At 39.7% G+C, this 21,803-nt stretch overlaps 1 protein-coding gene across 1 annotated transcript in view; it reads right to left on the bottom strand.

Moving 5' to 3' along the window:
* sorcs2 (sortilin-related VPS10 domain containing receptor 2) overlaps positions 1-21,803 on the bottom strand; it is a 408,078-nt gene that overhangs the window by 11,219 nt on the left and 375,056 nt on the right. The window contains exons 20-24 of the mRNA XM_036596509.1: positions 21,222-21,355; positions 18,921-19,044; positions 7,684-7,796; positions 6,303-6,425; positions 4,787-4,886 (exon numbers count right to left, since the gene is read on the bottom strand). Coding sequence (XP_036452402.1) covers positions 4,787-4,886; positions 6,303-6,425; positions 7,684-7,796; positions 18,921-19,044; positions 21,222-21,355 — 594 coding nt within the window. The remainder of the gene's footprint in view (positions 1-4,786; positions 4,887-6,302; positions 6,426-7,683; positions 7,797-18,920; positions 19,045-21,221; positions 21,356-21,803) is intronic.

Genomic DNA, 21,803 nt, shown 5'->3' with positions numbered 1-21,803 from the left:
CACAAACCACACACACCACACAGATGTATCTGTGTATCACAGCAAACAATCTGTTTTTCAGCATCTGCTCCATGCGAATGCTAGCACACGTTATTAGCAATTCACACAGAAACACAAACACGATGAACTGAGTTTCTTCAGAAGAAGCCACACTTTCATTAAGAACCAGCGCCTGAGTTCAGTCCTTTGTGCAAAGTAACACTGTGTAATCCCCCAGATTCATTTAGTAATAACTGAAAAGTGATCAGCAAACAGTGTACATGCTAACTACGCTACTCATTCAGAAACATTAATTTAATACTTTAATACAATAAACTGTACAGCTAATAAGCTGCACAGCAGGAATGGTTAGTTTGAAATGGATGACGTTTTATGGAAAATGTCCTCGGGCTGACCATCTGCTGGCCTGTCTGTGTCATAATAACACTGCTCAGTTATTCCACATTTGGATTTATTCTACCTGTCGAAATGAGGGAAAATCAATATACAATGAGAATTCATGTATAACCTTTCAGCTCAGTTTCCAAGCCTCTATAAAATTTGAGAGTGTAGCCTCACCAGACTAGACCTCCGGAGAAACAGCAGCATGATAAAGCCCTTATTATCATTCAGTTATCTTAAGATACATTATTAAAATTACCATGAATTATTCAGTAATGACTTTATATTATTCAGTATGTGCAACGAATTATCCAGTACTTACTATGAATTATTCAGTATCTACTATGAATTATTCAGTAACTACTATGAATTATACAGTATCTACTATGAATTATTCAGTATCTGCTGTGAATTATTCAGTATCTACTATGGATTATTCAGTAACTACTATGAATTATTCAGTATCTACTATGAAGTATTCAGTATCTGCTGTGAATTATTCAGTATCTACTATGGATTATTCAGTATCTACTATGAATTATTCAGTATCTACTATGGATTATTCAGTATCTACTATGAATTATTCAGTATCTGCTGTGAATTATTCAGTATCTACTATGAATTATTCAGTATCTACTATGAATTATTCAGTATCTGTTGTGAATTATTCAGTATCTACTATGGATTATTCAGTAACTACAATGAATTATTCAGTATCTACTATGAAATATTCAGTATCTGCTGTGAATTATTCAGTATCTACTATGGATTATGCAGTATCTACTATGAATTATTCAGTATCTCCTGTGAATTATTCAGTATCTACTATGAATTATTCAGTATCTGCTGTGAATTATTCAGTATCTACTATGGATTATTCAGTATCTACTATGAATTATTCAGTATCTGCTGTGAATTATTCAGTATCTACTATGAATTATTCAGTATTTACTATGAATTATTCAGTATCTGCTGTGAATTATTCAGTATCTACTATGAATTATTCAGTATCTGCTGTGAATTATTCAGTATCTACTATGAATTATTCAGTATCTGCTGTGAATTATTCAGTATCTACTATGGATTATTCAGTAACTGCAATGAATTATTCAGTAACTACAATGAATTATTCAGTATCTACTATGAATAATCAGAACCTTCTATGAATATTCAGTACCTACTATGAATTATTCAGTAACTGCTATGAATTATTCAGTAACTACTATTAACTATTCAGTAACTTCTATGAAGTATTCAGTATCTTCTCTGAATTATTCAGCGTCCACCATGAATAATTCAGTAACTACTATGAGTTATTCAGTATCTACTACAAATAATCAGTATCTACTGTAATTTAAGTACTAACTTTGAATTATACAATAGCTACTAAGAACTGTTCTGTATCTGCTATGAATTATTCAGGAACTAAATTGTGCAGTATCCACTATGAATTATTCAACATCCACTATGAATTATTCAGTATCTACTATGAAACTAATGTGAAAGTTCTGTAGTTACGGGAGAGAGGAACTACAGTGAGGAGCTTTTTAGAGTTTAAATTCTCATGTAGGGTTAAAAACACCAGAACAAAACAATCACAGAGCCCTGACAATACATGATTTACTGCCTGATGTGCAGAACCAATCAGACCTGTTCCATCTGGTTTCCCAGTGAAACTGTCCCGAATCCACACATCATTACAGAGGGTCTGATAGTCACGGCTGGTGCCAATTCCACTCCATTTCCTCTCATTTCAGTTTACACAACATAGCCAAAATTAATCAGCTGCTATCCTTTGTGTTTGTATCCTTTCCTACTGCCATGCAAGCCTGACTCAAGCACTGGTACCGTTAATTTAACCCCATTAAAGCTGCACAGAGGAGAGCAAACCGCATGAAAAGTCTGGAAATAGAGAGAAGACACTCGTGAAGCGAGAGACCCACCGCTCTCCGGTGCTCTGGAGGATGAGTCACTAGTTATGAGCCCTTAAAAATACACCAGTACAAATTTATCTCTCCAGTCACTGAGTTTCGTTTTGGTCCAAGGTCCCTACTTTAGTACTTTATAAAACACATATAAAATGAGTATTTACAGTACATACACGTCATATGAAGACACATCTGAACATTGATAATGACGATGATAAAAGCCTAGTGTTAGGTAGCAGGGCAAGTACTGTACATTACAGTTAGTGTAGTGGGGTTAATGTAGTAGTCTAAGTGTAGCAGGGTTAGTGTAGTAGAGTTAGTGTAGCAGGGTTAGTGTAGTGGGGTAAGTGTAGTAGGGTAAGCGTAGTAGGGTTAGTGTAGTAGAGTTAGTGTAGTAGAGTTAGTGTAGTAGGATTAATGTAGTAGGGTAAGTGTAGTAGAGTTAGTGTAGCAGGGTTAGTGTAGTAGAGTTAGTGTAGCAGGGTTAGTGTAGTAGGGTAAGTGTAGTAGAGTTAGTGTAGCAGGGTTAGTGTAGTAGGGTAAGTGTAGTAGGGTTAGTGTAGTAGAGTTAGTGTAGCAGGGTTTGTGTAGTGGGGTAAGTGTAGTAGAGTTAGTGTAGCAGGGTTAGTGTAGTGGGGTAAGTGTAGTAGGGTTAATGTAGTAGGGTAAGTGTAGTAGGGTTAGTGTAGTAGAGTTAGTGTAGCAGGGTTTGTGTAGTGGGGTAAGTGTAGTAGGGTTAATGTAGTAGGGTAAGTAGTAGGGTTAGTGTAGTAGGGTTAGTCTAGCAGTGTTAGTGTAGTAGATGAAGTGTAGTATGGTTAGTGTAGTAGAGGAAGTGTAGTCGGGTTAGTGTAGCAGGGTTAGTGTAGTGGGGTAAGTGTAGTAGGGTTAATGTAGTAGGGTAAGTTGTAGGGTTAGTGTAGTAGGGTTAATGTAGTAGGGTTAGTGTAGCAGGGTTAGTGTAGTAGAGTTAATGTAGTAGGGTAAGTTGTAGGGTTAGTGTAGTAGGGTTAATGTAGTAGGGTTAGTGTAGCAGGGTTAGTGTAGTAGAGTTAATGTAGTAGGGTAAGTAGTAGGGTTAGTGTAGTAGGGTTAGTCTAGCAGTGTTAGTGTAGTAGCGTTAGTGTAGTATGGTTAGTGTAGTAGCGTTAGTGTAGTAGAGGAAGTGTAGTCGGGTTAGTGTAGCAGGGTTAGAGCAGTAGGGTTAGTCTAGCAGTGTTAGTATAGTGGATGAAATGTAGTAGGGTTAGTGTAGTTGGGTTAGTGTGGTAGGGTTAGTGTAGTTGGGTTAGTGTAGTAGGGTTAGTGTAGTAGAGCAAGTGTAGTATGGTTAGTGTAGTTGGGAAACTGCAGTAGAGCAAGTGTAATAGGATTTGTGTAGTAATTGAAGTGTAGTAGAATTTCTATAGTAGGGGAGTGTAGCACGGTTAGTGTAGTAGAAGAATTGCAGTAGAGGAAATGTAGGATTACTGTAGTAGGGTTAGTGTAGTGCAGTTAGTGAATCAGGGTTAGTGTAGTAGGGTAAGTGTAGTAGAGGAAGTGCAGTATGGTTAGTGTAGTAATTGAAGTGTAGAATTTCTATAGTAGGGTAGTGTAGCATGGTTAGTCTAGCAGTGTTAGTGTAGTAGAGGAAGTGTAGTATGGTTAGTGTAGTAATTGAAGGGTAGAGTAGCACGGTTAGTGTAGTAGAAGAATTGTAGTAGAGGAAATGTAGGATTACTGTAGTAGGGTTCGTGTAACTGTAGTAGGGTTCGTGTAACTGTAGTAGGGTTCGTGTAACTGTAGTATGGTTCGTGTAGTGCAGTAAGTGAATCAGGGTTAGTGCAGTAGGATTTCTGTAGCAGAGTTAGCGTAGCAGGGTTAGTGTAGTATGGGAAGTATCGTAGGGTTACTGTGGTGTTACTACAGCATGGTTGGTGAAGGGAAGTGTAGGGGAGGTGTAGTGAGGTTAGCGCAATAGGTCTAGGTTTAAGGGAGTAGGTATAGTTACTGTTAGGGTGGTAGAGGTTAGTGTAGTAGGGCTAGTGACTGTGTAGCAGGTATGGCCAGTGCTAGAACAGTATGAGAGGCGTAGTAGGGGATCATTTCCATAGTTAGTGGAGTATGGCCAGTTCTAGAGCTGTAGGAGAAGCGTAGTAGGGTTAGTGTAGTGGGGTTAAGGCTAGAGCAGTAGGAAAAGCATGGGTGGGGTAAATGTTGCGTAGTTACTGTAGCATGTGTAGTGATAGAACAACAGTAGGATTAGTTTATTAGTTAGTGTAGTAGGGGTTAAGTTCATGGTATTATGGTTAGTGTAGCAGGGATGCGGTTACTGTGCTATGGTTAGTGTAGTAGGGTTAGTGTTTGGGCATTATGGTTAGCATAAATAAGTTAGTGTTAGGGTATTAAGGTTAGTGTGTGATAGTGTAGCAGTGCCAGTGTCAGGGTAGTACAGGTGTAGTAGTGTAATGTGCAGATCAGTAAAATGTTTGCATTACCTGCATCTGGGTCTGCCAGAGTCAGCAGCACTCTCAGCCCTCCTCTCACAATAAAACTCACATTATTCTCTCTCAGAGCCTGCTTTATGGTGGACACACGCTGGACGAGAGAAAAACACAATCACAGCATTACTGCATTTACTGCACTTAGACCAATAATTAAAACTGCAAAGATGTCAATAACCCGAAATCTATTCATTGTAACATTATGGGATGAATCAGATCAGGGGTGTCCAAACTTTTTCCAAAGAGGGCCAGTTTGTACTGTGTCAAAATGCCTGAGGGCCAAAATAATATCCACAAATAATTCAAAATATTGAGTTTTCAAGGTTCAGTGCAAAGAGTTGGAGCTCTCTATGTGCTGCAGTGTTTCCTATCACTCTATAAAAGATGCATGAGGCTTCTTTCATTGTGAGATCGCTCAAAGCAATTAGGGAAAGGCAAGAGCTTTTGACCAATAATTAATAATCCTAATTAATAATTAATAATTAAATTCCTAATCATTCCGAATACTTGTTTGAAAATATCATTTAGGAGACAAACTAACATCTATACATCCTCAGTTTTGTTAGATAATTCTCATTAAATATCAAACACACGCAGCAGCCGCACTTAAATCACTTTATTAAACTAGCAGAGCAGATTAAACAGCAGTGCTTTACTTTATCTGCCCTCTCCTGAATATGCACTGTAATGTTCATGCTTTGTTTCATAGACATAGAATTCATTTTCTGTGGCTCTCGATGGAAAAAGTATTCAAATTTCCGTCTCACCAGAGTCCCCAGTTCTCAGTGTTAGGTTTGTCCTTTATGGCTGTAGTCTTGACTAAATGTCGTTCAGGAAATGAAGCTGCAGGTCTAGTCAGAGAAGAAAGGCCCATAAACCTAAGCTAACTTCATTACCACAGTGCTGCGCATTACACTGTCATTTTATGGTGCTGCTGCCACCATCAGGTGAAAGGAAAAACTGCAGTGTACTGGTTGGTGGGCCACATATAACACACTCTAAAACAGAAGCCAGGGGCCAATTAAAATCTGTCTGTGGGCCGTGTTCGGCCCTGGGGCTGGTCTTTGGACACCCTTGAACTAGATCGTTGAAACACAAAATACAGTCATGGTTAGATTATCAAACCATGTAAAATGATTCAGAATTACGTACAAATCAGTATGTATAAAACTACAATAATCAATATTCAATATACAGTATTCAGAGACAGGCAGCACAAGACTGCACCAGTCACTGTCCCAATATATTTGAAAGTAACAGCCAATCACAGTAAAATCCAACAATTCTATTATTTGACGAGAAGTTTATCCTGTTTCTCCCAGAATGCACCAACTGTACAGCAATCTGCTGCATTTAAGGCATACAGTAGTTTACTGCGGTGCTTCCACTGTAAACCTACATCAGTTCTTTACAGCGTAAATGCATTTATGATGAACAGAGATCTTCTGTCCGTTGGAAAGCTTGATGTGTGAGTGTGTGTTAGTGTATGAGTGTGAGAAAGTGTGTGCACCTTATCTACAAACACGCTCCTCTTGGCTGGCACGCCCTCTGGTGGCAGAACGTAGAGCTGCGCTGTGGTTGGGAGTCCAGGTTTCACCATGGTGACCAGAGAGTCCTGAGGAACTCCTGTAACCTGGAGAAAATATAAACAAAGAGCAGCTTCAAGCAGTTTCTACACACAAACCTCAGAGCACACAAAAGCTATGAATGTGTTAAACTGGCCGGCTCTGGCCTTTTACAGGCCCTAAGGAGGATCTTTTAGGGGGTCTTTCCCATTTTGCTCCCTAATCCACTGTAAAATTAGAGGTAAACTATAACAATGACTGCATATGCTACCTCACCATGCAGAGGAAGGCCCAATCCCATTTCACCCCACGCCCCTACCACTTAGCCCCACCCCTCTGTTTTGCCTGTTCATGTCTAGCGTTAGGGTGTCCCGATGCTTGTTGTGATAGAGGGGTGGGGTGAAGTGTTCGGGCTACATGACCCTCCAAATGGAGATTTTTCAGAGACTCCAAACAGAGAGTTATGAGAAAAAAGAAAAACCAGCAAGATGGAGAACAGGAGACCAGAGAAACTGTTAAAAAATTACAATGACCACTGTATTATCTTAGTTTAAGGTCAGTGTATTATGGTCCTTTTTTGCTGATGTCTCAGTAGCTAGCTTAGCTAAATTTCCCGTTCCACCTTAAATGGTGCAGCAATGACATTCTGGCACCTCAGGCATCAGAACTGCTGGACCATTTAAGCTGGAATGGAAAAATTCAAACAAGAAGCTGGTGAATATCTGACTTCAGCTTCACATCACTGAAGAATTAGGGGTGGGTGATAATAAATAATCGCCCCCCTCTTTGAAGTCATATGATGCCCTAAATGTAACTAAAGCCCAGCAGTGAGGAGCTGAACTTTACCCTCCTCTGCTGTCACTGCAGACTGGCAGGGTCGCCTACAGAGCAGCGCTGGTAGCTGTTAATGAAGTAATGCTCTTTTATTTGAGGGTCCCATTTCAGAGGGAAGATTTCAACCACTACCCCTTGTAACTCAGTTCCAAGGGGCAAGGTGACACTTGGGTAGGGGTACAAATAAGAAATAGGTTTGTTCCAAAGTTGTTAAAACAAGTTAACTGCATCTGTGTTTGTGTGGTGTTGTGAAGCTGAAACTCACTCAGATGACTTTTATGCTTTTTTTTCCCCCTAAAATATTTAAAATATTGAAAAAAACAAATAAAATCTTTTGTTGTCCAATTATTCTTCACTGCATATGCTACTGTTTTACAGAAAATAGAAGGAAAATAATAATACAGTGTATTAATAGTACAAATAGTGCTACTGTGTGTGTGTGTGTGTGTGTGTGTGTGTGTGTGTGTGTGTGTGTGTGTGTGTGTGAGACACCTTGGCTAATATTTTGGTGACCACTCTGCCCACATCCTCTCTCCACTCCGGGATGTTTGGGTTGAATCGGTCCAGATTCGGACTGAAGCTCAGAGGAATGACCTGAAAACGATCTGAGACAAAAAAAAGAGAAGGGTCAAAGGTCATAGAAGAATAAAGAACACCATATAACGCTGCATTGTGAGTGAATCACCACAAACATCCGTATATCAATCAGTATTAAACTGACAGATTGAGTTGTGATGAACCAAATCATTTCTTATGATGTTTTAACCACATAACTACTAGTGACTATTTCTAGTCTGAGTGCACTCCTGATTGGCTTGTCTATCTTTTACATTGCAAGATGTGCACAAAAGCGAAAACAGTATTATTGTAATTATATGCAGTTGCATGCAGACGTTTGGGTGCCCCAGGCCAAATTCCACGTTTTGTTCATTTTCTAAGTGAAAATATGTGAACTCTTCCGCTCCAGATGTGCCTTCAATACACAGTTACTGGTTGTTTACTAAGTTTTACATACTGAAAAACAAAATAAAGCATAAAAGTTGTGGTACATTTAATATTTTATGTTTTTCTCTCCAACATTAACCTCTTATTGACCAGGGTATATTTTGGTTTGTCCATCTGAATTCACGTGGTCAAATCATAAGGCGAATTATTCAGTAACTGCATGAAATAAATGTAAATTTTTATTTTATTTATTTTTTGTGAAAGCTCCCCTCAAATGAACAGAACATGTGTTTTATGATCACACATATTGCTATATGCTTACAATTTACTGCTGAAAGCCAAAAATCTTAGACGCTCTTTGTATTATTTTATAAAAGTAATTTTTACAGTGCAGATCACTGAAGAGACGCCATCTGTTTATAGTTTATAGCCCAGATTTGTGGGAAAAATGGGTCGACTTTCAGTTGTTCAGCTTCTTTTATTGTAAGGGTTTAAAATTACATCACCCATCTATTCGACTGGAAAGAAGACAGTTACAGCTCTCATACGACCCCCACCTTTAGAATGTAGCTCATGAAATATGAAAGTTACGAAGAATATGACGACGTGCGTTTTGGAACCACCGGTGGTCTCAAGGAGTTGAAGAGGTTAAACTAATTTGCACTACAATTTACAGAGAAATATCATAATTAAGAGTGTTCTCTGCAGAGGACATGTCAACTTATTGTCAACCTTACATTGCATACAACCGTACATCTCAAAATTTGCTAACATTTTTTGGACAAGATAAAACACACATATACACACTCTGCAAAAAATACTTGGTGCATTATTTTATTCTTCTGGCTGCCTTATAATTTAGGTTAACAGAACAACAATCTGTGTTTTACGTTTCGTGACCTTATTATTTGAAGTTTTTTTACATTTACGTAGATTTTTCTAAATCAAAGCACCACTTTTTACAGCATGTATTGTCTTTTACTGTCTATGAGCCTGTTTACTCCTTGCATTAACACATTTTAAGTCATTTTGAGTTGATCTGGATAAACATCGGCCTGACTGTATTTATACTTTTCACTAAAATTTGTCCCCAGACATCCTGTGGTAAAGTGTGTCCCTTGACTCGGCAGTATGCCGTAGTGGGGGGCACGATCTATGGGTAGTTAGTCTGAGGACCTGGAAAAAGTTGGGCTTTCACAAGAGTTCTTCTTCTTCCCGTCACCTTTATGTACAAACCAACGTTCACAGCTATTTACATATGTACAAGCGCACACACTCAAAGCGGAAACAAAACGAGAGATAACAGTCTCCACCACTAGAGGACATAGATCAATGACAAAGTCATACAGATCATAACCACTCATTACCATTCAGTCAACTACTGAGCTGAAAGAATCCCCCAGTACACCCAGTAATGCTGCTTATATATGGGTCGCTCCTCCCTTAGAGTAAACCATTACTGACCTGGGTAAAACAAGAGTACTGAATATTTAAATATATTTACATGCAACAGTAATTATAATTCATATTCTCCACTTACCGTCCATATTCACATCATGACGTCATTAACATTTGCAATTACAGTGTACGCTTATTAACAATTTTCTCTCTTACAGGTTCTGTTCCTTCCTCCTCTTCTACAGAGGATGGACTCACCCAGGTAAGTAAAACTCAGGAGAACCCACTCAGTTCTCTTTTCAGTCCTTAGAGACAAGGATGATCAGTCCACATGTAAGTATAGGTCAGTATATACAATAGTCTTTACTTTGTGACGTGTAAGGAGTACCGTATATCATCACAGATCTGACTGTACGCTTCCCTCACAAAAAGCACATCAGCACTGAACCTGTTTCTGTTTTACTCTTTTCCCCAGTTACGATACGAATGAACAAGCTTGGCTTGGACGCTTTTGTCGGCCCAAGAAGGCTCCTTGTTTGGGGAATTTCAGCTCCGTCTTTCGCTTCACTGTTTATCCTCTCACCTGTTAGTCAGCGCTTGGCGGATGAAGTTCCACTCACGTAATTGTGTACAGATAATGAAAACACAACCTGCTTACATTTAAGTGTGGTTAAGATTCCTCTCTGACCACCTCTGAATGTGGTTTGAGAGATCAGACTGTAATACAGGCACAAAGCGTCCTGGGGATTCAGTGAATCAGTGGTCACCAATCTTATCTGCAGGGAGCAGATTGGCACCTAGATAGGCTGGTAGGCCTGTCACAGAATCGCCTAACTGCAATTATTTGAGCTGTCTGCCATCATTTTATCCACAGCCAGTAGATTCTACAGCCTGGGTGCCTTCTAACATGGTGCTTTAACGTGTTTAGAGAGCAGCGCTGAGTAATGTTTGTTTATTTATTAGCTATGTAGCTTATTCTAAAGATTTTAGTGTGCATGTTGGCAGAATTAGTGTTTTTCTGTCTTATATTTTTACTCGTTTTGCTGAGTTTGACACATAATTCTGTGTAACAGTATTGATTTCACAACTGGTGTTAGCTGCTTAGCAAATACAGCTAACAAGTAAGGTGGCCAATCAGCCAGCTTGGCCACTTTAGGCTTGGGGTTTAAAGGCTGTAAACAGTGAATAAGAACAGACAATTTATATGACAGTGGGTAGCTCTGTCGCCTCACAGCAAGAAGGGCCTGGGTTCAATTCCCCGGCCGGGCGACCAGGGTCCTTTCTGTGGGGAGTCTACATGTTCTCCCTGCATCTGTGTGGGTTTCCTCCCACAGTCCAAAGACATGCAGTCAGGCCGACTGGAAGCTCACCTGATTCCACTTGTTTGATCAACTGGTCTCAAAGACCTGATTAGTTATATGAGGTGAGCTGCTGCTTGGTTGGAACGAAAACCTGCAGCCACACCAGCCATCTGTGGACACGACTGGAGACCCAGAAATTTGAGATGCACTGAGTCATAATCAAATGGTAATAATCAAATCACTGTGAGGTCTGTGAGAATTTTTTTTTTTTTTTGTAATTTTTTACTAATGTTCATATGTAATTCTGTATATGATAGCTTTTATACTATATTTTATAGCACAGGGGTGAGGTCAGCAACCCAAAAGTTAAGAAGAGCCGTTTTGTCCTTTCTAAAAAAATTAAACCACCTTGAGAGCCTCAACATTTTATGTCCATTTTTACATGTTGGCTCTAAATATGACTCAGTATGTGCTGATGTCCTCGTATAAAACAGATATAATATAAAATGTAGACATACTTTGCTTTAAGCTTTAGCTCAGCTATAGCTGCTTTTCTCGCTTCGCTGGTAGGAGAACAGTTTCTTGTAAAATGTCTCTCAATGTTCGACTTTTTACGAGGCTGAAGTCGCTTCTCACTCGTCAGCTTCAAGTTTGAATTTTTCCGTTCCGCCTTAAATGGTGCCTGAGGTGCCAGAATGTAACCGCTGTACCATTTAAGGTGGAACGGGACAATTCGAACGAGAAGCTGGCGAATGAGAAGCGACTTCAGCCTCGCAACTTTTTAGTGTTTGTCAGTTTCTCGTTGCAGATTAAACGTATCAGGAAACCAGCTGGAGTGAATATAAATGCAGATAAGTCCATTCGTCTCCAAATTATCAATGTTCATCTTAAATCTTTCTCTTTGCCGTTTCGTTAGCTACCAGCTAGGCGAGACTGTTGTCTGCGTTACTATGGTGACCAGCAGTTTGCGCTGATCTTCAGGTTTAAAGGGTGAATTAGCAGTTCTACATTAACTCCAGCGTTTAAGACCATTTATTGTTAAACTGTGTTGAACGATCAGCAGAGCTTTATTTTACTGTAAAGGAGGATTATTTTATTTTATTTTATTTTTTATTATATTTTATTTTTACACAAGAATCTAATTCTGTTGTGGAGCCACTACAGGGCAGTAAAAGAGCCGCATGTTGTCGACCCCTGGTTTAGTATGTCATACATGTGACTCACTAAGATGTATTTTGATTCTGCACCCCTAAATATGCAGCGCACTGAAGTAAATCTGAAAAGTTCGTGAGAAAAAGTCTTGGCACCCCTGGTCAAATGGTCAATATTCTAAGTGAAAATAAGTGAACACGTCCTCTACAGAGACGCACTTAAATGTGGTCATAAAGAGGTCATAAATGTGGTACAATATCAGTAAGAAGATGAAAAATATTGGGTTATTCAGTAACGTATCTTTGCAATGGAGAAAGCCCACTGAACCTGAGGACCACCTTATCAACAAAAATAAATAAATAAATAAATCGCCAGAAAGTGCCGTAGTCTTTCTGAAATATCTCGGCCGCCTCATGCTTCTGCCCTCTGCAGTAAACTCTCCATCTTGCTAAATAATAAATCCAACACGTCTATGTTTGGGCGAGTTCAGGTGCTCCGAAATGACCGGCTGACACATTTTACCACAGCGGCGCTCTGCGCCCTCGCTCAGAAACTTCACACGACCTCTCTGTGAGAGTGTTTGTGGATGAGATCACCTCTCCTGCTTTGAGAAGCATGACTTCATCCTATCCCATCACGCTCCAGCATTCTAGACAAATTGCATGAATATTTAAACCCGGTTTGAAGCAGCTGTCTGGACTCAGAACGCTGAGGCAGCACCGCAGACCCGCATGCTCCCTTCTGCATTTAGCATAAATCACATCTAAAGGTGGCCATTCAGCTGCAAAGATTTAGGAATGTTATAACCAATAATGATAATGTTCAGTCAAGTTTACTCATTTTTATGAGATGTTTCAGAGGAGATTAGATATAAGAAAATCCACTGGCATTAGGAAGGAGAACGTCGAAGGATAACAGGTGAAAAAACAGTTTGTAGAGTTTACAAAACTCAAAAAATGACTAAAAGCTGCAGAGAAAATGAGGCTCCTAACAACCACCTGGAAGACCCGGTAGACCCCAAAACTGCCCCCATCAGATAAACAGCACTTAAAGCTTTCATCTCTGACCTTCATCCTTGCTTCAAACCTGAAAAAGATCCACGGGTTTTTCTGTCCACTCCAATTTAAATAAAGGACGGGTGGTCTCTGACTTTTGCACAGCACTGTATAAACTAATACATGGTTTTATTTTCTATATCTTGTGTAAATAACCCAGTTACATTTATATGTTAAGATAAAAAATCTGTACAGTACCAAAGAAATGAGATGCAATCTGAGATGCACTGAATCATTTCCAAACAATCACAACCAAATCAGACTGGGAGGTCCATGATTTACACTCTTACTCACTTTTACAGACAGACTAAACTGCAGAGTCATGCTTCTGTGATGCTTGTTTATAAACATGTCTTGGAACAAAGCCTCTCAGTCCCACTGCTCGGTACGTTTCTGCGGTTTTCCTGATCTAATCCAGCTAATTCAGATTAAGAAGGGCTACCTGATGAGTTGAAGCAGATATGATCATTCAGCGAAAACACAAACATGCAAAAAGAGCTCAGGGCTGCAATAAACTGAGACTGAGAATCCACTTAACTGAGGTCTGTGGTTTCGTTCACTCTGTAGCGTCTAAGCCTTAAAGTGGCCCATCTGTACCATGATGATATACTGCTGTCACATGGTAAAGCTTTTTAGACACGCCAGTGTTTTCCCACACTAGTCCAGTAGCCTAAAGCCCTCAGAGGCCACTGACCGTCTCAGCTGATGTTTCAGTCGTCTTGTTGAACTGATGTCTTTGCACTGTGAGTGTGTATTAATGGGTGACTCCACAGATGGGAGGCCTGGTGCCCCAAGTAACTCTTAAAAACATGCTGTTTTCTTAGTGCTGCAGGTTTTATTTATGTTTTAATCTATCCATCTATCCATCCATCAATTAATTCCTCCATCCGTTCTACACATCAATCACTGATCCATCCATCCACTGATCAATCCATCTATCCATCCATCGATTCCATCCATCCATCAATTAACTCGATCCATTGATCTGTACATCAACCACTGATCTATCCATCCATCCATCCACTCATTGATCCATCAAGCCATCTATCTATCCATCAAGCCATCCATCTATCCATCAAGCCATCCATCTATCCATTGATCCATCCATCAATTCATCCGTCGTCCATCCATCCAGCCATCCATCAATTAATACCTCCATCCATTGATCTATACATGAACCACTGATCTGTACATCTATCCACTGATCCATCCATCTATCCATCGATCCATCCATCCACCCATTCATCCATCCGTCAATTAACTCCATCCATTGATCTGTACATCAACCACTGATCCATCCATCCTTTGATCCATCCATCCAGGCACTGATCCACTGAGATATCCATCCATCCACCCATCCACTCATTCATCCTTCCATCCACCCATTGATCCATCAAGCCATCTATCTATCCATCAAGCCATCCATCTATCCATTGATCCATCCATCAATTCATCCATCCATCAATTAATTCCTCCATCCATTGATCTGTACATGAACCACTGATCTATCCATCTTTCCACTGATCCATCCTTCCATCGACCCATTGATCCATCAAGTCATCTATCTATCCATCCATTTATCAATTAATCCTTCAGTCCATTGATCCATCAATTTACCTATCAATCCATCCATCCTTCCATCCATCCATCTATCCATTCATCCAAATTTTAGATTTTACAAAATAAATTGTTTGATGTTTAAGTTTGATGTGCTATGCAAACATTGTCAGTTCCAAAACATATCGTTCACTGCCCAGTCCGAAAGTCCATTTCACACACCAGTTATAAGGAGTGTTTCAACCCGACTGCTTTTTGAATGAGGCAGAATTGGGATCATTTACATATCAGTATTACAAACAAGTAACAAAGCAAGCCTGTTTAATTTTAAGGTATGAACAGCTTAGAGAAATCGGTCATGTAAAAAAAGAATTATGACTGTTCTGGTGCACAAACCCACACAGACCTTACCAGTAAAAAAATAATAAGAGAAATATAACACATTTACCACGTCTGCACGGTTTGATTCAGGCATACAGGCTTCTATTATGTGTTAGCGACATTAGCCGTGTAATCAGTGCAAAACTAAAGAAACAAACTTCAGTTAGCAAGCATGTCCTGACTGATGGACTACAATGGAGGTAAGGAAGGGGGGAGTGATTTTGACTCTTAGCCAACCACCAAACCATCACTTCTGAAAAACGGACTGAAAAATTTGAAAGCTCATCATGTTCATGCAGACGAACAGTAATTCATCCACCAATAAAGTACATGCTGCTAAACTGACTGCTCTGATCATGCTGCTCTTTTCTTTCTTTCATTAAGTTGTCACCTCGCATAATTTTACTTGACGCTAACTAAGAACATGTGCAGGGAGGAACAGAGCCTTTCAAACAGCCTGAAGCCGGAATCGTGACGCTAGTTTTGACGTTTATGAGGTTTGGCCCAGTGACGGCTGTGGCAAAATCCAGCCAGTCAAAATAATTCCTGTCTAATTCTCTGGAGAGGGCGGTTCAGCACTGGATCCTACAATTTGTATGTTTTTAGACAGGACCTTGAACTGTATGTGGTATCTGTCACACGGAAGTATGCTTTCGGTCCTAAAATGTGGTTCAGAACAGAGCTGCAGAATGAACGGGTACTGGACATGAACCCAGCCTGGCTGCCTGGCTGGACGTCTACAGCTATGCAGAGTTTCAAATATTTGGTTGAAACTCAACTCTGCACGAATGTGGCTTTCAAGAAGTAAGTGTGGGCACTCAGTGAGACAGTTAATCAGTTATGTCTCGTCCTGATAACGTCCAGATAAGACTTCCACATTCCATTTATACCTGGTCACCTACTGAACTGACCCTCTTGCTGGTGATCCTTTGGGTGTGTTCATGTTTGTCGCCTTTTACTGATTATAGTCTGCAACCAGAGTAGGTGGTGAGTGTTCATCTCCATGTTGGTCAGTAAAATGGGTCAGCATGTGGAACTGGAGCTTTCTACCATGTAGGGTACGTGGGTAGTAACTAGTTACATGTACTCAAGTACATGTACTTACACCAATCAGGCATAACATTCTGACCACCTCCTTGTTTCTACGCTCATTGTCCATTTTATCAGCTCCACTTACTATATAGGTGCACTTTGTAGTTCTACAGTTACAGACTGTAGTCCATCTGTTTCTCTGATACTTTGTTAGCCCCCTTTTACCCTGTTCTTCAGTGGTCAGGACCCCCATGGACCCTCACAGAGCAGGCAGATCATTCTCAGACACTCCTACCTTGTCGGTCCACCTTGTAGATGTAAAGTCAGAGACGATAGCTCATCTGCTGCTGCACAGTGTGTGTTGGTCATCCTCTAGTCCTTCATCAGTGGTCACAGGACGCTGCCCACAGGACGCTGTTGGCTGGGTGTTTTTGGTTGGTGGACTATTCTCAGTCCAGCAGTGACACTGAGGTGTTTAAAAACTCCAGCAGCACTGCTGTGTCTGATCCGCTCAGACCAGCGCAACACACACTAACACACCACCACTACGTCAGTGTTACTGCAGTGCTGAGAATGATCCACCACCCAAATAGTACCTGCTCTGTGAGGGTCCATGGGGGTCCTGACCACTGAAGAACAGGGTAAAAGGGGGCTAACAAAGTATCAGAGAAACAGATGGACTACAGTCTGTAACTGTAGAACTACAAAGTGCACCTATACAGTAAGTGGAGCTGATAAAATGGACAATGAGCATAGAAACAAGGAGGTGGTCATAATGTTATGCCTGATCGGTGTATGTAATATTTCCCATTTTGAGGTGGTATTTATCTTATTTCTAGACACTTTTTCTTGTTTTATGTGATTTTATTAAGTAAAATTGTCTCACTGTACTGGCAGATAATTTTCAAGCACATTTTTAAAACAAGCAAGATTATTTGCCAATATAGTGAGATAATTAGAAGTAAAAAATATGCAGAAATGAGGTAAATAATCTTAAATTAAGATTACAACAATCTCAACAGGAGAAATATTAGATTTATTGACTATTTTTAAGATAATTTTACTTGACAAGACACCATTGTTTGCAGAGTATATTAAAAGCCACAAACTGAGATATTTAATGGAACATAAAATAATAACCAATCCAGTGAGCATGTGTTCTTTAACTTAGCTAAAGCAGCGATGAACGCCAGTTCCATTCCCGAAATGGCCACAATCTCAAAATACAGTGGTCAGGTGAAAAATAAGGTGGATAGGACCGACCTGTAGCATTAAGCTGTGTAAATGTTGCCATGGTGACAGCATTACTGTAATAATAATACTGTAATACTGTAATTTTCCATTGCTGCCCCGTTGAAAGAATCAATATCTGGTTTGTTGTCGTAATGTAAACGCGGCATGTGTGTAAAGATCGCAGGTCCCGAGTGACGCAACTGTCTAAGCGTTAGCTTTATTGTCAGGAGATCCTGAGGTCAATCTCAGACGATGCCACAGCCATCCATGGTCAACAGAGTCTATTCAGCCTCTCTCTCTCTCTGTCTGGGTGAGTAAGGTGGTCCTCCCTCTCCCCCCATCACTCAGCAAGATGCTAGCCAACATGGGCGTCTGTTAGCTGATGTAACAGAATTAGCAGTTAGCGTTCTCCTCCAAGCTAGTTAAGCTGTTTAACCTTTAGAACCCTGGAATTTTGTGGGTATTTTGGGTTAATTACAATTACAGTTGCAATTTTAAAGTATTTACATGAGACAGTCACACATGCAACATGTTGTTATTTTCAGGAGACCCTGGGCTACTCAGACATGCTATTATTTGACATGTAAATACTAACAGAAATGTGATATCTTTATGATTTTGGCTAATCTTTGATCAAAAATTAAATTTTGTAATTTTTTACTTAAAAATCAAGTGGAATTGTAGTTATGTTTTCAGAAATTGTTAGTCTGGAGTGTCTGTGAGCTCAAAGTGCAAGAATTTGATGATTATTCAGTCTATTAGTTATTATGAGTAAAAATAAACAATTAGCATAAGGCGGCCACATTTTTTTTTATTGATTTTCTGTCCTTTTGGATTCGTGCTGAGTGCTAAAACTCTGATACACAGCAAGACAGCCTTTATTTTTAATCATAAATTGAGTTGCATATTTAATATCAGATATTTTTAATACTCAGAATCAATATAAACTGAAAGACAGAGCTAAATATTATTAATTGTATAATAATATTTGTCATATTTCTTGTTATTTATCTGTTAAAATGTGTTTTAGGGCCTGTTTGTGTGATTTTGAGGGGAAGAGGGAAAGTGCACTCAGTGTAGTGGACTGGGTCACTGCATTTGTTGCCTTTTTTTTGCATTTTGTCCAGCCCTCCCTAACTCTCTCAGCTCAGCAGCATGCACTGACAGCATGGCTAGTGGTTAGCCTCAATTTTATACATGGTTTGAGCCATTTTTCTGTGTATTCAGCTGTAAATTTCTGATTATCAGCACTAAACGCGGAGTCTAAGTCAATCAGAGGACTGTTTGAGACACGAGGAAAAGTTCTAGATTCGTACACATGCAGTCAGCCATTTAAACTGGGCATTTAAATGGAGGTAAACACAGGATCTAAACGGTGGTTTTCTGAACTGGATTACTGACTGGATCTTCGCTAAAACTTCAGAAAGTCACTCCGGACACACAGGGTAAGTCCTGCTGAGCCGTGAATTGCGTGGCTGTTTTAATGACGCCGCGTTAGCAGCAGTTTGAAAAGATACGGTACAGCTTCACATGCTCTCAGAGGAAGCTCGGGAGCTTGGTAGCGTTGTGTGATGGTGGGGAGACCGATTAAGCAATCAGAACTGGACACAGCTAAATTAGGGACAAAGACCCCAGAACTGTTTATAAGTGCAAAGGACAGACGATTCCATCTCACCATAAACTCGTACAGTCTTGCTGTCCTGGACTGTGGAGCGACCGTTGGAGGCCTGGACGGTGACGGACACCTCGCCCTCTTCAGGAAACCGTGTGAGCAAGCTGTTCTCTAAGGTCAGCTTCGGCTGAGAGGGGCAAAAACATTGAGGACTCACATTAACATCAATAATAAACAAAATATCCCAAACTTGACCTTCGGAATAGTTTTGGCTCTTTTAGTTTCGCCACTTTTTTAGCTCTTTTGAAGAGGCTGCTGCACCAGTTGTTGTTGTGGTGGCAAATATGGCAGCTTAATTATGTTTATTAAATATGAACAGACATATGAACATTTTCAGGGGGTGCTGGGATTTTTTGGCAACACAAACAGCATAACAAATGCATGTTTTACGACTTCGGACCTCATCTTCATTATATGGTTGAAGTATGAGGAGAGACTGTAGGAGGAGAGAAAACTCAGAGAGCTTGGGTTGGAACTGTGGGGGGGCTTTTGCTCTGGGCTAGAAGGCCAGACCTCCCCCCCTTTTTCTGATGAACAGAGGTAAGACTGAGGAACAGGGAAGAGAAGGAGTGGTGGCGGGTTTCGTCACAGGACACAGAAGGCAAAGATGGAAGTTTATTTGAAGAAGGAGGAGCCTCAGGCGTCCAAACCTCCATCCAAACTTTAGTCATTTCATAACTCTGTTTAATGCTGAGGCTGCCAGGACTGGTTGTGGACTGTGAGCAGAAGTTCTGTGCTCTCCGGCGCACACAGAAGAATTTCTATGACTTTTTAAAGGTAAATAATATTAAATAGAACAAGCAGCAAGTGTTTCAATCAGAGCTTTCTAACTTCATCTGTTTATTTATTTGTTTATTTTTCATCACGTTATTTTGAGCATCCCATATAGATTATCTAGAGCTTCTCAGTTTATTAGAAAACCAGCTGGTTGATTATTCACATCAAGGTTAGGTTTCGGTGTAGGTTTTGGGCTGAAAGTAAGGTTAAGAGATTTAATGGAATCTGTTTGATTCAACTTACAATTTTTTGTACACAGTCTAAGAACACAGTTTACCTTGTGTGAAGATTTCATGATGAACTGACCAACAGAAATGGTCCAGAATGTGTTTTTAGATTAACTTACATTAAAATTTAGAGTTGCATATATGGTGCATATATTCAACGTTTTGTTGATTTTCACCTCTGATACAGAGACACACTTCTGCACATTTTAAAGCACAATTATTGTTTATTTACTGAAATATATATATGTATATATATATATATATATATATATATATATATATATATATCATATATCCATCCATCATCTAAACCGCTTATCCTTCTGGGTCACGGTGGGGTGCTGGAGCCTATCCCAGCTGTCATTGGGCGGAAGGCAGGATACACCCTGGACAGGTCGCCAGTCCATCGCAGGGCAGACAAACAGACATACACATTCACACCTAGGGGCAATTTAGCACGTCCAATTGGCCTGACTGCATGTTTTTGGACATCCTACATATATATGTATATATATATATATATATATACACATATATATATATACATATATATACACACACACACACACATATATATATATATATATATATATATATATATATATATATATATATATATATATATATGCTGTTGTTGGAACAAAATCTCCAAAATTACAACTTTACAGGAGAAGGAAAAAACCTTCTTTACTTTCAATGTAAGTCAATGGAACCAGACTTTTTTCTAAGTTGTTTTTGGCCATTTCTTTTGGTTTGTTCATCATGAAATTTTGAGACAACATAAAGGGCAACATAACCCCAAAAATGGATATATATATATATATAGCTGCTGTTGGAAGAAAACCTTGTATCTCCATTTTTGTCGTTTTTTAGTTTTTGGCACAATTTGAAAATACCTGTTGCTCTTTATATTGTGTGTAAATTTCATGATGAAGGAACCAAAATAAATGGCCAAAAACAACTTAGAAAAAAGTCTGGTTCCATTGACTTACATTGAAAGCAAAGACGGTTTTTTCCTTCTCCTGTAAAGTTACCATTTTGGAGATACAATGTTTTCTTCTGACAACAGCGATGTATTCCTGATACGTTAAACTGTAGAAAATGTAGAAATTGTGCAGTAAAATTTGCAGACAAATGTCCTATTTAAGTTTGTTGCTCATGAAACTTGTGCTTTGCTACTTTATACTCTTATCTGTTGAGAAAAGTCTGTCACTCAAATCATATCTGGTCAGCGATGACCGATGATGAATGTGGTAGTGGGTGATCCTCTCTTATGAAGGGTGAATGAAGGCAGAGGTACCTGCAGGTCATCTCCAATCCACCAGTAGAAGACGGTGAGGTTAGCGTCTGCAGGAAGCACTACGGCCGTCAGGTTGACCAGCTGGTTCCTGCCTGCGATGGGAACCACTTCCAGATGGACTTCCTGCAGAGGTGCTAAACATGAGGAGTTAGAGTCACGCTGAGGCTTCCAAGAACGTCATTAGCATTTCAGGCAACAGTTTCACTCAATTCAGTGCAAACAGGAGCTCAGAAAGCTGCTCGAGCGTTAAATGTAGGGTTTTCAGGGTTTAGTGTTTTTCTCTCTCTTACCCAAATGATTCTGCACCCCTTATTGCCGCACAGCTGCTGAATCGCACCTCTCAGTGCTCACTGTTTGGTATGTTTTTGTATGTTTAATGCAGTCATGTTTGGATTTTCATTTAAGGAGAAGCCAAACTTCCACATTGACTGTAAAGTTGATGTAATCTTATCTCATATATTGAGTACAGTTCATAAAATTTGGGCACTTTTTTCACCAGATTACCACTCGACCATGGACGTTTGCCGTAATCTGTTGCAGAAAAATTACTGGCCAGTCAAATGAACTTGTGTGAAAGCACAA

This window comes from Colossoma macropomum, unplaced genomic scaffold (assembly GCF_904425465.1).
Source record: "Colossoma macropomum unplaced genomic scaffold, Colossoma_macropomum, whole genome shotgun sequence".
In the NCBI taxonomy this organism is placed as follows: domain Eukaryota; kingdom Metazoa; phylum Chordata; class Actinopteri; order Characiformes; family Serrasalmidae; genus Colossoma; species Colossoma macropomum.
The sequence above is the reverse complement of the archived record's forward strand: the minus strand, read 5'-3'. Positions and strand labels throughout refer to the sequence as shown.